Source organism: Triticum urartu, chromosome 5A, assembly GCF_056163025.1.
Source record: "Triticum urartu cultivar PI428250 chromosome 5A, HENAU_Tu73, whole genome shotgun sequence".
Taxonomy (NCBI): domain Eukaryota; kingdom Viridiplantae; phylum Streptophyta; class Magnoliopsida; order Poales; family Poaceae; genus Triticum; species Triticum urartu.
Genome location: NC_141877.1, coordinates 658,910,359 through 658,926,649, shown reverse-complemented (window position 1 = coordinate 658,926,649; position 16,291 = coordinate 658,910,359). Strand labels below are relative to the sequence as shown.

General features: G+C 49.2%; 1 protein-coding gene and 1 non-coding gene across 2 annotated transcripts; one reads left to right on the top strand and one right to left on the bottom strand.

Annotated features, from left to right (window-relative positions):
- Positions 1 to 13,240: 13,240 nt before the first annotated feature.
- Positions 13,241 to 13,350, bottom strand: LOC125511735 (small nucleolar RNA R71). The gene has a single exon (XR_007285090.2). It is a non-coding gene; the product is annotated as a small nucleolar RNA R71 (small nucleolar RNA).
- LOC147973849 (uncharacterized) lies at positions 13,333 to 15,655 on the top strand. Its single transcript, XM_087524809.1, has 3 exons — positions 13,333 to 14,040; positions 14,230 to 14,383; positions 15,614 to 15,655. Exons 1-3 carry the CDS (start codon positions 13,418 to 13,420, stop codon positions 15,653 to 15,655), a joined length of 819 nt encoding a protein of 272 aa, XP_087380935.1. The 5' UTR covers positions 13,333 to 13,417.
- Positions 15,656 to 16,291: the final 636 nt, after the last annotated feature.

The window sequence follows — 16,291 nt, the reverse complement described above, 5'->3', positions numbered from 1 at the left end:
GTCAACGTGCTCCTGAGTCCAGCTGACGCCAACTTTTTCCACCACTGGCTCAGGTTTACCGGACACCGATCCAAAACCTAGCAGCTGCTGCCCGGATAGCAGAGTCGATTCAACCTTCCCAGTCAGAAGCTGGCCGAGGTCTGGCGCAGATCAGGGCCTTGCTCCGGGCAGCAGGAGAGCAGAATACGGCCGTGTCTCAGTCGCGGGATAGGATCCATAGCAGATCTGTGGTCACAGATACGGTCCAGTCGGCCCATAGCCCGAGATCGCCCCCGAGGAGTGAGGGACGTGGAGAGCGGTGTGATCAGTACAGAAATCAGGAGCAGTATGATCGTTGAGCCGATCGCGATGGTCGCCGTCGAGTGCCCACGCCTCCTCCAAGGAGTGGGTCGTACGTGCCGTGGCCACATGAAGACAGGCGCCCTAACAGCGTCGGAAGAGGTATTCCAGTCGACCCCGGAGAGTTAGGATTTGATGCGAGATCTATTCTCGTACAAGGCTTGGTCGACAGAAACAGAGCTCACCGAGATGGCCATGATAGAGGCCCGCAAACCAGCAATAGGGTGCATGTCTCTGGCCCAGAGTGCTTCAGCAGAGCTATCAGAGCTGCAATGATTCCCCCCAACTTCAGGTTGGCGACTGGAGTCAGTAAGTTCACCAAAGAGTCCAAGCCTGACACCTGGCTCGAAGACTACCGAGTGGCTGTCCAAATTGGTGGCGGCAATGATGAGGTAGCCATGAAACACCTTCCTCTGATGTTGGAGGGCTCGGCTAGGGCGTGGCTGAATCAGTTGGCACCTGGCAGCATCTATACTTGGGAAGATCTCGCCCGAGTGTTTGTCAGAATGTTTGAGGGTACCTACAAGCGGCCAGCAGGTTTGACAGAATTATAGTGTTGCATCCAAAAACCGAATGAAACTTTGAGAGATTATATCCAGAGGTGGATCACCCTGCACCACACGGTGGAAGATGTGTCTAATCATCAGGCAATTTGTGCTTTCAAGGAAGGCGTCAGGTACCGAGAGTTGAACCTGAAATTCGGTCGGACAGGAAACATGACTCTGACTCGGATGATGGAAATCGCCACCAAGTATGCCAATGGTGAAGAGGAGGAGCGACTGCGGAGCGGCAAGCACAAAGCAGTCGCCCACGAAGCCAGAGGAGGAAACTCCAGTCGGAAACAAAAACGCAAGGCCGAACCAGCTGCTTCGGGTGAGGCCTTGCTGTGGTTCAAGGAAAGTTCAAGGGGAAGCCCAAAGGGCTATGGAACCCCAAGAAAGTAAAAGATCATGATGGAATGACGTGTTGGATCTGCCGTGCCATATCCACACCAAAAAAGACGAAGAAGGTAATTTCATTTACCCAAAGCATACCACTCGACAGTGTCGGCTCCTGATCCAGCAGTTCCGAGAGAAGCAGCCCAAGGAAAAGGAGAAGGAGGCAGACAAGGCTGAGAGTGAAGGAGAAGATGATGATGGTTATCCTCACGTGAATTCCACTCTGATGATTTTTGCTGATGTTGAAAACAATAGTCGATTGAAAGTCATCAACAGAGAAGTGAACATGGTCGCTCCGGCGACACCCAGTTACTTGAAATGGTCGCAGACTGCCATTACATTCGACCAGTCTGATCATCCAGCGCGCATCGCCACCCCTGGGAGGCAAGCACTGGTGGTCGACCCGGTGGTCGAAGGCACTCGACTGACAAAGGTCCTGATGGACGGTGGCAGTGGCCTGAACATTCTTTATGCAGAAACGTTGAAAGGAATGGGCATTCCGATGTCCAGACTCAGTGAAAGCCATATGAGTTTCCATGGGGTCATCCCGGGCAAGAAGGCTGCGTCCCTCGGTCAGATTGCACTCGACGTGGTTTTCGATGATGCCAAAAATTACCGCAAAGAAAAGTTGATGTTTGAAGTCGTGGATTTTCAGAGTGCGTATCATGCAATTTTGGGCAGGCCGGCTTATGCACGATTCATGGCTCGACCTTGTTATGTGTACCTCAAACTGAAGATGCCTGGTCCCAGAGGAGTGATCACTATCTCTGGTAATCGGAAAAAGGCGGAAGAGTGTTTCCAGAAGGGCTCAAAGATCGCCGATGCCCAGATGGCCGTGGCAGAATTGCAAGAATACCAGAAAAATGCAGACCCGAGTGCCTTGTTGCGAGCCAAGAAGCCAGCCACGGATTCAGCATTCCAGTCGTCTGGCGAGACGAAGTCTGTTCACGTCCACCCGACGGACCCCAATGCAGCTTCGACCCACATTTCGACCACACTCGACTCCAAATAGGAAGATGCACTCATCCAGTTCCTCCGTGAGAACTGGGACATCTTTGCATGGAAGCCATCTGACATGCCAGGTGTTCCCTGGGGACTGGCTGAGCATCGTTTGCGAGTCGACCCGAAAGTGAAACCAGTCAAAGAGCATCTTCGACGGTCCGCCGTCCAGAAAAGAAAAGCAATCGGCGAAGAGGTGGCTCAGCTTTTGGCAGCTGAGTTTATCCGAGAGATTTACCACTCCGAGTGGTTAGCCAATGTTGTCATGGTCCCAAAGAAAGATGCCTCACTCTGCATGTGCATCGATTTCAAGCATATCAATCGGACCTGCCCGAAAGATCACTTCCCTCTCCCTCGCATCGATCAGATAGTCGGCTCGACTGCTGGGTGCGAGCGTTTGTCCTTTTTGGATGCCTACTTCGGGTACCACCAGATCCGTCTGTATGGACCCGACGAAATAAAGACAGCCTTTATCACCCCATTCGGGTGCTTCTGTTATGTCACAATGCCATTCGTCTTGAAGAACGCTAGAGCCACATTTATGCGAATGATTCAGAAGTGCCTGCTCACTCAGATCAGTCGGAATGTGGAGGCATACATGGATGACATTGTGGTCAAGTCACGTAAAGGTTCCGACCTGCTGACCGACCTTGCTGAAACCTTTGCCAACCTCAGAAGGTATGATATCAAGCTCAATCCATCAAAGTGCACGTTTGGAGTTCCAGGCGGAAAGTTGCTCGGTTTTCTTGTGTCCGAACGAGGAATCGATGCTAACCCAGAGAAAGTAGGCGCTATACTCCGAATGAAACGCCTTGTGCGTGTGCATGATGTCCAGAAGCTTACTGGTTGCTTGGCCGCCCTAAGTTGATTCATTTCTCGCCTCGGTGAAAAGGCGCTGCCTCTTTACCGACTGATGAAGAAATCAGATAAGTTCGAGTGGACTCCAGAAGCTGATACAACATTTGCAGAGCTAAAAGCCCTGCTTTCCACCCAGCTGGTGCTTGCTGCTCCAATCAGCAAAGAGCCTCTTTTGCTTTATATAGCAGCCACTGGACAAGTCGTCAGTACAGTACTTACGGTCGAGCGGGAAGAAGAAGGAAAAGCGTACAAAGTTCAACGTCCAGTTTATTATATTTCCGAAGTCCTGACCCCGTCAAAGCAGAGATATCCTCACTATCAGAAGCTTGTCTATGGAATTTACATGACCATGAAGAAGGTTGCACACTACTTCTCATATCACTCTGTTACAGTCGTCAGCGACGCTCCATTGTCAGAGATTCTACACAACAGGGATGCAACTGGTCGAGTGGCAAAATGGGCGATTGAACTCCTTCCCTTGGATATCAAGTTTGAGGCAAAGAAAGCTATCAAGTCCCAAGCAATAGCAGATTTCCTCGCCGAGTGGATCGAACAGCAACTGCCGACTCAAGTTCACTCGGAGCACTGGACCATGTTCTTTGACGGATCCAAGATGTTGAACAGTTCTGGTGCTGGAGTAGTTCTGGTATCCCCCCGAGGAGACAAGCTCAGATATGTCCTCTAGATTCACTTTGATTCCTCCAACAATGAAGCAAAGTATGAAGCACTCCTGTATGGGTTGCGCATGGCCATCTCACTCGGCGTCCGTCGCCTCATCGTCTATGGCGACTCAGATTTGGTAGTTAATCAAGTGATGAAGGAGTGGGACGTCAGAAGCCCAGCCATGACTGGTTACTGCAACGCGGTGAGAAAGCTTGAGAAGAAGTTCGAGGGGTTAGAACTCCACCGCATCCCCCGATTGAAAAATCAAGCAGCCGATGAATTGGCAAAGATAGGTTCCAAGAGAGAAGCCATTCCCAACAATGTGTTCTTGGAGCATATTCGCACGCCGACAGTTCGGGAAGACCCTTTCACTGAAGAGCCCCCACAACCCAAGAGCGCCACGGATCCGATTGAAGTCGAGGTCCCAGTTGTGGTCAACCTAATCATGGAGGTTCTGGCCATTACTCCCGACTGGACGGTGCCCTACATTGCGTACATCCTCAGGAAAGAGCTCCCAGAGGATGAAGAAGAAGCTCGATAGATCGTCCACCGATCTAAAGCTTTTACTGTGATAAGAGGGCAGCTGTTCAGAGAAAGTGTGACTGGAGTCGGTCAAAAGTGCGTAACACCAGAAGAAGGTCGAATGATCCTCAATGACATCCACTCGGGGACCTGTGGTCACCATGCGTCCTCTTGGGCCATCGTGGCTAAAGCATACCGAGCTGGATTCTATTGGCCACGAGCAAATGAGATAGCGAAAGATATAGTCGATAGATGTGAAGGCTGTCAATTTTACTCCCATATGTCTCACAAGCCAGCGTCAGCCCTGAAGACCATTCCCCTCGTCTGGCCCTTCGCTGTTTGGGGACTGGATATGGTTGGACCGCTCAGGACCGGCAAAAGCGGCTTCACTCACGTGCTCGTTGCAGTCGACAAGTTTACCAAATGGATCGAAGCCAAACCTATCAAGAACCTTGACGCTAGCACCGCTGTCAGTTTTATCAGAGAATTGACATTCAGATATGGAGTCCCGCACAGCATCATCACGGACAACGGGTCGAACTTCTATTCCGATGAGTTCAGAATTTTATGCGCCTCTCAGGGCACTCGAGTCGACTATGCTTCTGTTGCTCACCTGCAGACGAATGGACAAGCAGAAGGAGCCAATGGCCTAATTCTCAAAGGACTGAAGCCCCGACTGAGTTGTGATCTCAAACACGCAGCAGGTGCTTGGGTCGATGAACTTCCGTCAGTTCTGTGGGGTTTAAGGACAACTCCTAATCGGTCGACCGGAAGAACTCCTTTCTTCTTAGTCTATGGAGCCGAAGCTGTTCTGCCAAGTGACTTCCTCCACAACGCACCCCGAGTTGAACTCTTCTCCGAAGCAGAAGCAGAGCAGGCCCGGCAAGATTCAGTGGATCTCTTAGAGGAGGAAAGAGAGATGGCCTTGATCCGCTTGACCATTTATCAGCAAGATTTGCGTCGATTCCACGCCAGGAATGTGAGGGGTCGGGCCTTTCAAGAAGGAGACTTGGTTCTTTGAGTGGATCAGCAGAAACCACACAAGCTCGCTCCAACTTGGGAAGGCCCCTTCATCGTCACCAAAGTTCTCCACAATGGAGCATACCATGTTTACAGTATCGAGCATCAGAAAGACGAGCCACGGGCTTTGAACGCGGAGCTACTCCGCCCCTTTTATACTTAAACACTCATTTGAACAAAATGTAATATGCAACACCTTTTGTAATTCATTTATCAAAGACAAGAGCTTACGGTTCTCTCATTCGGTTGTGTTGTTCTTATTTACTCCTGAAATCCCCCAGTGGGTGGGCTTAGTCGCGAATCCGTTCCACCTAAGTTCGAAAAAATCCTACCAAGTGGAGAGCAATCCTCCCACTCGGGGGCTTAGCTGGAGTCGAGCACTCGCCTAAGTTCTCTCACTAAGAGGCTTAACGGCACTCCAGCACTCGCCTAAGTTTGAAAAAAATCCTACCGAGTGGAGAGCAATCCTCCCACTCGGGGGCTTAGCTGCAGTCGAGCACTCACCTAAGTTCTCTCAATAAGAGGCTTAACGGCAGTCCAACACTCGCCTAAGTTTGAAAAAAATCCTACCGAGTGGAGAGCAATCCTCCCACTCGGGGGCTTAGCTGTAGTCGAGCACTCACCTAAGTTCTCTAAATAAGAGGCTTAACGGCAGTCCAACACTCGCCTAAGTTTGAAAAAATCCTACCGAGTGGAGAGCAATCCTCCCACTCGGGGGCTTAGCTGTAGTCGAGCACTCGCCTAAGTTCTCTCACTAAGAGACTTAACGGCAGTCCAGCACTCGCCTAAGTTTGAAAAAAATCCTACCGAGTGGAGAGCAATCCTCCCACTCGGGGGTCTTAGCTACAGTCGAGCACTTGCCTAAGTTCTCTCACTAAGAGACTTAACGGCAGTCCAGCACTCGCCTAAGTATGAAAAAATCCTACCGAGTGGAGAGCAATCCTCCCACTCGGGGGGCTTAGCTGCAGTCGAGCACTTGCCAAAGTTCTCTCACTAAGAGACTTAACGGCAGTCCAGCACTCGCCTAAGTTTGAAAAAATCCTACCGACTGGAGAGCAGTCCTCCCACTCGGGGGGCTTAGCTGCAGTCGAGCACTCGCCTAAGTTCTCTCACTAAGAGACTTAACGGCAGTCCAGCACTCGCCTAAGTTTGAAAAAATCCTACCGAGTGGAGAGCAGTCCTCCCACTCAGGGGCTTAGCTGCAGTCAAGCACTCGCCTAAGTTCCCTCACTAAGGGGCTTAACTGCAGTCCAGCACTCGCCTAAGTTTGAAAAAACCCTACCGAGTGGAGAGCAGTCCTCCCACTTGGGGGCTTAGCTGCAGTCGAGCACTCGCCTAAGTTCTCTCACTAAGGGGCTTAACGGCAGTCCAGCACTCGCCTAAGTTTGAAAAACCCTACCGAGTGGAGAGCTGTCCTCCCACTCAGAGGCTTAGATGCAGTCGAGCACTCGCCTAAGTTCTCTCACTAAGAGGCTTAACGGCAGTCCAGCACTCGCCTAAGTTTGGAAAAATCCTACCGAGTGGAGAGCAATCCTCCCACTCGGGGGCTTAGTTGCAGTCCAGTACTCACCTAAGTTTAAGACCCATTCCTATCCGCAAGGACGACAAGGTGCAGGTCAACTGCAACCTTCTCCTTCAGAGCTGCGGCACAAATACAACGTCTGCTCCATCCTTATCCGCAAGGACGACGAGGTGCAGGTCGACTGCAACCTTCTCCTTCGGAGCTGCGGCACAAATAAAACGTCCGCTCCATCCTTATCTTCAAGGACGACGAGGTGCAGGTTGACTGCCACCTTCTCCTTCGGAGTTGCGGCACAAATACAACATCCGCTCCATCCCTATCCGCAAGGACGAAGAGGTGCAGCAAGCAAAGTCCATCCGAAGGTAAACACAAGCACATTTGGAGATAAACCAAATTCAGATAAATACTAAAAGTTTCCAAGCAGCGAATCAAAGGTACTCGGGCACCAAGACCGAAGGAGTTTAATGGTTACAGAAACCACTCGGCATTCCGAGGCAAATTTAAAGCGTATACAAGTTTCATAAGATTGTTCACTCGGCCGGAGGAGGGCTGGCAGGCTCCACGAACGAGTCCAGATCGATCCCATCAGCGATCCGAGTAGCGGCAGCAATGAAAGTCTCCATGAAGGACTGGAAGTCGTGCTTTTTGGTGTTAGCATCTTTGATCGCAGCCAGCTTGTCTTCACGAGCCTCCTTGCAATGGACTCGCACCAGGGACAGCGCCACATCAGCACCACACCGGGCGGAGGATTTCTTCCATTCTTGCACTCGGTCAGGGATCTCGTTTAGTCGAGTCATCAAAGATTCCAGATCATTCTGAAGCGTTGCCCCCGGCCAAAGCGTCGAGTCGATTCGAGAGACAACCTCCTTTAGGCGTGCGAGGTAGCTTGTGGCGCTGGCGATACGGGACTCCAGTCGGAGCATGTTTATCGTAGTTTCGTCGCAGACCGGGGAAGCGATAGGGTCTAGACCCGTCTCGACCCTTCCAGTTTTTTTGTTAAAGTCTTGACAAAGTTCTGCAGCCAAAAGTCAGTTCAATCAACCGAGCAAAATCTGATGGCAAGCATCAACACAGTCGGATTAAAAGAAATACCTCCCAGCACGAGATAAAGCTTCTTGGCGAGGTCCTCAGATAAGCTTCTGTGTCGTTCCTCTTGCGTATCGCAGACTCCAACTTTTCGTTCAGGACGACCTTATCCTTCTTCGGACTGGTCACTTCTTGGTTAGCTTCATTAAGACAAGATGTCAGTCTAGTCACCTCTCCTTCAAGCGTTCCGACTGAAGCAAGCTTCTTGTCTGCGAGAACGGTTTTGTCTTGGGCTGCTTTTTGCGCGGCAGCGAGGTCCGAGTCCTTCTTGTCCAGAGCCAACTTCATTTTCACTGCAAAAGAAATAATCGAATCAAAAAAGAGATCAAAGAGATATATCGAAGTTCAGTCGGCAATCAGTTACCTTCCATACCAGCAGCCTCGTCTTGAGCTTTTTTCAGATTTTGCTGAGCCAATTCCAAGTCTAAGTTGAGTTGCCTCTCCTTCTCTTCGAGTTCGGCAAACTTGGAGATAAGAGTACAAGACTTCTGCAGGAGGCAAGAGACAGATCAATCGATAGGTTCGAAGGCAGTTCATTTTCGAGTGAATAAAACCTAAAGAAGTGGACAACAAGCTGTTCAGACCCCAGTCGACTGCCAGCAGTCGACCGCGGTCTCGGGGACTACACCCAGTGGGTGCACTTGGCGTGCCCCCACCGGTTCTGATCCCACTCGACCGGCCCACCGGAGTCGAGTGCAAGGAGTAAAAAAAAAGAGAGAGAAAGAACAATTGCACCGTCAAGAAAGAAGAACTCAAACCACAGTCGACTGCCAGCAGTCGACCGCGGTCTCGGGGACTACACCCAGTGGGTGCACTTGGCGTGCCCCCACCGGTTCTGATCCCACTCGCCCAGACCGAGTGGAAGAGCGAAACTACCAAAAACGACAACAACACCCAGTGGGTGCTCTAATTCAACGCGAACAATAGGAGATTGTGCAGAAGAAGATTTTTTGAGAACAAAAACAGTCGGAAAGTCTACTCACCTGGACATTGGCCCAAAGGGCGGCACTAGCGTCGTAGGCAGCCTGACTGCTCTTGTGCACTATCTTCACCCGCTCCATCATCATATCTGCCTGTCGGATGGCTTCCGCAGCCGCTTCCGACTGGTTGTCTGGGACGGGGTAGCTAGTGAAAAAATGTGCAGACGACCCAGGTGCGGCTGCTTGAGGCTCTGTGGTGTGGATTTGGATAGTTGAAGGAACCACAGGCGCGGTCGACCGCGTGGGATGCCCACTCGATAAGGGTGCAGCGAACGTCACAGTGGCCCTGCCCGCATCTTCAGCTTGACAGACGGGAGGTGTTGCAGTTGGTTCTTGCCGAGCCACCCTGCCAGCTGTTACCTTCTTGCTCTTCCTAGGCTTAGGAGCCACATCTTCGTCGTCGTCCGGAAGGTCAATGATGTTGGGTGGAGCTGCAAGACAGAACATTCGAACCCAAGTGAACCACTCGACCCTAAAAGGATCAAGAATCGAAATCGCAAGAGTACATACCTGGGTTAGAGGTTACCGCATCCTCCATTTCCTCGTCCCGGTACTGGTATGAAGAGGTCCCTGACGTAGCAGCACTGCAAAGGCCCGCATTCAATCGGTTACACCCAGTTAATCGAATCCACATAAAGGACAAGTCAGATTGTTAACAGGAGATAGTAGGAACGATCACTTCGATCCGAGGCAAAGCTTTGGGCGGTTTGGAAGAGATGGCTTTCGGCACTTTCGGTGCTGGAAGCGGCGTGACCTTGGAGTGCTTTGGAGGCTTCTCAGTTGGCGTCGGGGAAGACGTCCTCGGGCGCTTCGAGGATTGCCCGATCGGCGCAGCCACCAAGTCCGGAGCGCGTGCCGGGTCATGAGTGTACTTGGACCTCCTCTCCCTGCGAGGAGGCGAGTCGACTTCTTCCTCATCGGTCGACTCATCACTCTCCTCGTCCTCCTCGGCTTCCGAATGCTCCTCGCCGCTCTCGCCCCTGCTCCCTTCTTCTTCAGCGCCGGGGTCCTACACTCCGTTGGGCATCAAGTACATTTCAATGAGGGCCTGAAAGGATAACAATCAAAAGACATTCAGTCGACCACAAACGGGACATCACGTGGTGAATCGGAAAGATACTTGATAAAACAGAAATATACCTGCCCCGGCTGGCGCGAGTTGTCGAATGGAATCACCCTCCTGGATCCCCGAGGGTTGTCTTTGTTGCCAGTGATTCCCCTCAACCAGTTCTCCAAGATATCCTCGCTAACCTCCTCCGGGTCGATCCGAGTGGTATCCTCGAGCCCAGAGTACATCCATATCGGATGATCGCGCGCCTGAAGAGGTTGGATGCGTCGACCGAGAAAGACCTCCAGCAGATCCATCCCGGTCACTCCATCGCGGACAAGCTGGACGACCCGTTCAACCAGCTCCTTGACCTGCGCCTTCTCTTCTAGAACTACCTTCAAGGGAGCAGGCTTCTCCACTCGAGCCAAAGAAAAAGGAGGAAGTCCAGTCGACTGGCCAGGGGTTGGCTGATCCTTGCAGTAAAACCAAGTCGACTACCAGCCCCGGACCGAGTCAGGAAGGATCATCGCTGGGAAAGTACTTTTGCTCCTCATCTGGATCCCCAGACCACCGCACATCTGGATCACCCGCGTCCTCTCGTCACTCGACTTGGCCTTTTTGACCGACTGGGAGCGGCACGTGAAGATGTGTTTGAAAAGCCCCCAGTGTGGTCGACACCCCAAGAAGTTTTCGCACATGGACACGAAAGCGGCCAGATAGACTATGGTGTTCGGAGTGAAATGGTGGAGCTGAGCCCCAAAGAAGTTCAAAAAACCCCGGAAGAAAGGGTGGGGAGGCAGTGAGAATCCGCGATCTACGTGGGTTGCTAGGAGGACACACTCACCCTCTTTGGGCTGCGGCTCGGTTTCATCCCCCGGGAGCCGGGCCAACTTGTGGGGGATCAATCCCCCTCCACCAGGTCGTTGTGGTCGTCCTGCGTGATTGCCGAGCGGATCCAGTCACCCTGGATCCAGCCCGCCGACAGGCTGGACCTCGACGAGGATCCACCCCGGCTGGTCCGCTTGCCCTTCGCCTTCACGGTCGCCTTCTTCGTGCGTTCCAGCGCCGCCGCCTTATCCTTCCCCACGGTGGCGGATCGAGCTCGAGCGGAGGTCCAGCGACAAGGCGGAAGCGAGAGTGGCGGCGAGATCGGGAGAAAGAGAAGAGAGAATGGGAGCGTGCGGAGCAGAGGCCTGGCCCGAGACCTTTTATAAGGCCTTCCACCGAGTGGCTGACTGGTGGACCCAAGCGATCTAAACAAATCCCGCAACAGTCGCGCGCGCAGTACATGGCGAAAAAGGTGGCGCGGGATCAAATCCCTAGCGCTAGCCACCAATCCCCTTAGGGTCTAGCGTCACATCTCCATCTTCCCCCTCCTCCTTCTCCACCTCCGGCCACCGTCGCGGCCAGGCCGGCGTGGTGGTGCGCCTCCCATCCATCAGCGCCACAAGTCACCACCATCTCCTTCATCTCCACCAGCGTCATCCTCCCAGCCAGCCAGCAGCATCGTCCATCATTCTCTGCCGCCGCCGCGCCACTCCATCAACATCTGCTGCTCCCTCTCCTTGACGCCCAGATGCCGCTCCTCCTTCCCAAACCTTGCCGTTGATCCTTCTTCTCTTCTCCATCTACTGCTGCTTCTCTGCTTCCCTTGCTCTGCTTCTTCCTTTGCCTCGCTGCAGCTCCACCTTCTCCCAATTCCTCTCACATATTTGATTCTGCTTCCTCAAATCCTGTTGCTGCTCCTTTCTCCTTAATTCCCTCCTTCTCTAAACCAAAACTATTGTTCTTCTCTAAAGTCTGAACCGTCTACTGCTATTGTTGCTATTTCACAAACCTAAGCTTCTCTCCCTCTCTCACTCTTTGTAATTTCTGAAAACTGTTATGTAACATTTGCGTATTGTCCGGTATACATGATTCGTGCCTCCTCTATGTTTTAGTTACTACAGTGTATGTGAAATTGTGAGTGGTTGAGCTGCTCATTGTTGAGTCAGACTTGTACTGTCATATATATATATATATATATATATATATATATATATATATATATATATATATGTTTTGAGTCATACGTATCTTTGTGATTGTGGTTAATTCTAGTAACCGTGGTGTTGCCTATTCATAATTGTGGTTAATTCTCTACATTTCTGTAAACATTGAGCAGTGTATGTGTTGTAATGTTCAGATCAGACTAGTTCTTGGAATTGCTATTTGTTCTGTATCGTACTTGTAAGATATAGTGCATGTTATGTGTGATCAGTGCTAGCTTTGTCCCTGTGACATATATATTTGTGATATGAATCATCTATCTCCTGTCATATAACTCTGTTCCTTCCGTGTATCTTATACTTGCTAGTTTTGTATACATAAATGTGATCTTGTCTTGTTAATCCCCTTTGTTTAGGATGTTTGCCTGTAGTTTCTATTTTCTGAAATTAAAAAATAATACCAAAAAGACTGAGTAAAATCTGAATCTCCCTGTGCTCTTTGCATTTTCTTTGCCGTCCACTTTGGTTAGTTTAGGTCTATATTTCCTTGCAATCATCATCTAAATTCTTCACCTAGCTTTAGCCGAGCATCGTTGCTGTCGCCTAGTCCCTGTGGAGAACACGACACTCGCAGTTTGGGCGTAAAAACCCCACTATACTTACAATTGATTATTTTGGCGCCGTTGCCAGGGACTAGCATCGAGAGATTATGTTGGCTATAGACTAGGTTTATTTTAGTTCCGTGTTTAATTCATCGTGTATTTCATTTTCTACGTTTCTTTTATTTTATTTTCTTTTCCTTGCTGTTGCTTTGGCTTATTAGGATACTAACCTTCTAACTAGTGTTTACTGTTTATGATTGTGCGTAGGAAATCTGAACTATTTACAGATTGATTGACAACTACACTTGGTTGAGAGATGTCTATGCTTCGTGATCTTTGGATGCCAAGCAGCCAGTGCTATCTCGCAGGACCAATTTGGCCATCTATCGAGGCAGAGAATTTTGAGCTAAAGCCTGGTCTTATTGCTTTGGTTCAACAACAAAAGTTTGGAGGACAGTCTACTGAGGATCCCTATGAGCACTTACACCGAGTCATGGAGTATTCAGATACAGTCAAGTACCATGGAGTTCCTCAAGATGCAATCATGTGCAGGTTGTTCACATTCTCTCTTCGCAATGATGCTCGTGCTTGGTATCGATCCTTGCCATCAAGGTCATACAGTTGGAATGAGATATCATGAGCTTTATTGGATAAATATTTCCCACTACACAAACAGTCCGCAATTCGAGATGAGATCTTCAATTTCATTCAGCGTGAAGGCGAGAGCTTGTATGATGCTTGGGAGAGTACAAAGCCTTATTCAGGAGATGTCCTAATCATGGGCTCGAGAGATGGTTAGAGTTGCAGATATTCTATAGAGGATTGACTTTGGACACTCGAGCTTACGTCGATATGGCAGCGGGTGGAGCTATTGCAAACAAGACACTTGATGATGCTTTTCTGCTGATTGAGAGCATAGCTTTCCACCAACTTCAGTGGTACAATGAGAAGCCACCCTCTGATTCATTGGTTTGCTTGCGACAAATCACTACACCTCAGCCACCAATTGTTACACAAAAGCCTGAACCTCTATCTCAGTGTGACAAGATTGAGCTTGCATGGATTATCTTTGATGATGATGATACCATTCTAGTTGACACGCACGCTACAGATCATATGGATACTAGTGTTGGAGATTCAGTTTTGCATTGTGATGATTCTTCCATGGATGAGCCAGAGCTGCAGTTAGTTGCTTTTGATATTGAGGAGAAACCTTTAGATGATATTGATTATGTGCTGCTAGAGCCAGATATGGAGAAGTTCGCCTTCGATGATGTTAGCCGCATGGATTCCTCAACACTTGAGCCTGATATGGAGAGCTTCATGGTTGATTATGGTGAGGTGGATTCAGACGTCAAGGAGCCAAGCTCTACTAGTTCACTTGTTGACACGAGTCCGGTTGAAATTTCTACTACCACACCTCACTTGGTATCTTCAATTGAGGTAGTCCTAAAGCTTCTTCCTAACTATGTCAGGTATGATCTCAGCTTTCTAGACAAGACATGTCATATCGCTGATATTGCCTATGCACCATGTGACTTGTTGTTGATACATGTTCCTGATTTGCTCAATAGATATACTTATATGATAGGGTACTCTATCGATGACTTAGAGGGCATTCTCACTGTCACTTGTATTGGCTTGGTTGTTGAGTGTTCTTTCAGGTTGATGCTTGTGTACCATTCACGGCATGGTGATGAGGAGACGCAATGGGCACACGCGAAGAAGAGTGAAGCTGGAGCAGGCATGGGGATAGAGAAGCAAAAAGACAAGAGCTGCAGTTTAGAGAGTGTCGAGCGAGTGCCACATCAAAGCCCGGTGAGATGTTTCATGATCCCAATCTTAATATATCATCCATTGATACATGTTGAAATCATTTGATATTTGGGTTGCTTGAGCCATTTCTTAATGTTATCCCACTGAATTTTACCTTTGACATATGGTGCTTGATGTGAATATGTGAACTGATTTCTGAATGCCTTATAAACTAGTGATCTATACAATGATTGCTTTGATGAAATTAGTGAGAACTATTAGTTTTGAGTGCTCAAATCCCTAGTGCACTAGTAAACTTAATCAGTTTCTGCATTTACCTTGATACACCTAGATCACTATGTTCAGATGATGTATTTGTGCCAAGTGTGTTCCCATTCAGAGCAATCACTTTACCACTATGCACTAGCATGCTATGTTCCCTCGATCGGTAGCATGTGAACCAGACATGGTTGAGTGATGATTCTTGTTTTTGTTCAAAAAAATTATATCTTATAATGAATAATAAGTCTGACTACCTACAGTAGCATGTCATGTTCCCTGGATCTGTGGCATGTGAAATCAGGTTAGCTTGGGCAGTAATTAATAAATAAATATGTAATTGTCGAACCTGGTGTATACCATGTTCTCTGGATCGATGGTATGTTCCTTTGGGGAGACAAAGAATTTTTTAATAATAATTGGTTGAGCCAGGTGTATACCATGTTCTCGGGATCGGTGGTATGTTCCTTCGGTGAGACTAATAAAATAATATGTGTGTTTCTTTCAAATTCAATAAGTGGTTCAACCACAATGTTATATCTTTGTAAATAAGTGATTTGATCACAAGATTTAATTCCGGTTCATTTTGTTTTCGGGATCATGCTCTCTTTTCGAACCATTTGGCACAGTCATCACTTAAACTTGTTGATCCTCTTTTATCATTGTAAAAGTTTAAAATGGTCATGCTTACTAGTATCCTACTGCTTTGTAGCACTCTTAACCATTGATTCTCACTAGCAAAGTTCAAATCATGCTTTGTTTGGAGATCTACTTCACTTGGCATTCTCTAGTCAGCTCACTGTTCACAATCTTGCTCTTGTCATATTCCTTTGCTTGAGGACAAGCAAAGATTTAAGTGTGAGGGAACTTGATAAGCACATTTCATATACATAATTTTGGCACATATATACACCATTTATTGATATATGTTCATCCATTCTTACTATGAACTCTGATATATTTGGATGAAAATCATATAAAAGATCATTTACTCGTCATTTGTTTCTTCTGCAGAAAAGTGCACAAAGGCACTATAAACCTCAAGATTCTGACTAAGAGGCCGAAGAATACAAGACAAGGAAGGGAAAGAAAGAAGGGGGGACCTGAGCATGAAGGAAGAAGAAACCGAGGGCCAAACTAGAGAAGGGAAGGGATGTGCTTGTGAAGAAACAAGGGAGCAGGAGGGCCAAATCAAAAAAGTGGCAAATCTAATCGTGGGATCAAATCCCTAGCGCTAGCCACCGATCCCCTTAGGGCCTGGCTTCACATCCCCATCTTCCTCCGCCTCCTTCTCCACCTCCGGCCACCGCCCGGCTAGGCCGGCGTGGTGGTGTGCCTCCCATCCATCAGCGCCGCAAGTCACCACCATCTCCGCCATCTCCACCAGCGCCATCCTCCCAGCCAGCTAGCAGCATCGTCCATCATTCTCTGCCGCCGCCGCGCCACTCCATCAACATCTGCTGCTCCCTCTCCTTGACGCCCAGATGCCGCTCCTCCTTCCCAAACCTTGCCACTGATTCTTCTTCTCTTCTCCATCTACTGCTGCTTCCTCTGCTTCCCTTGTCTTCTTCTTCCTTTGCCTCGCTGCAGCTCCACCTTCTCCCAATTCCTCTCACATCTTTGATGCTGCTTCCTCAAATCCTGCTGCTGCTCCTTTCTCCTTAATTCCCTCCTTCTCTGAACCATAACTAT

Excerpts from the sequence above, each read along its gene's own strand:
- LOC147973849 (XM_087524809.1), top strand. The coding sequence starts at position 13,418 with ATGGCAGCGGGTGGAGCTATTGCAAACAAGACACTTGATGATGCTTTT. Across the intron at positions 14,041-14,229 it reads CTTCTTCCTAACTATGTCAG|GTTGATGCTTGTGTACCATT; the intron begins GTATGATCTCAG and ends GTGTTCTTTCAG. Across the intron at positions 14,384-15,613 it reads GAGTGCCACATCAAAGCCCG|AAAAGTGCACAAAGGCACTA; the intron begins GTGAGATGTTTC and ends TTTCTTCTGCAG.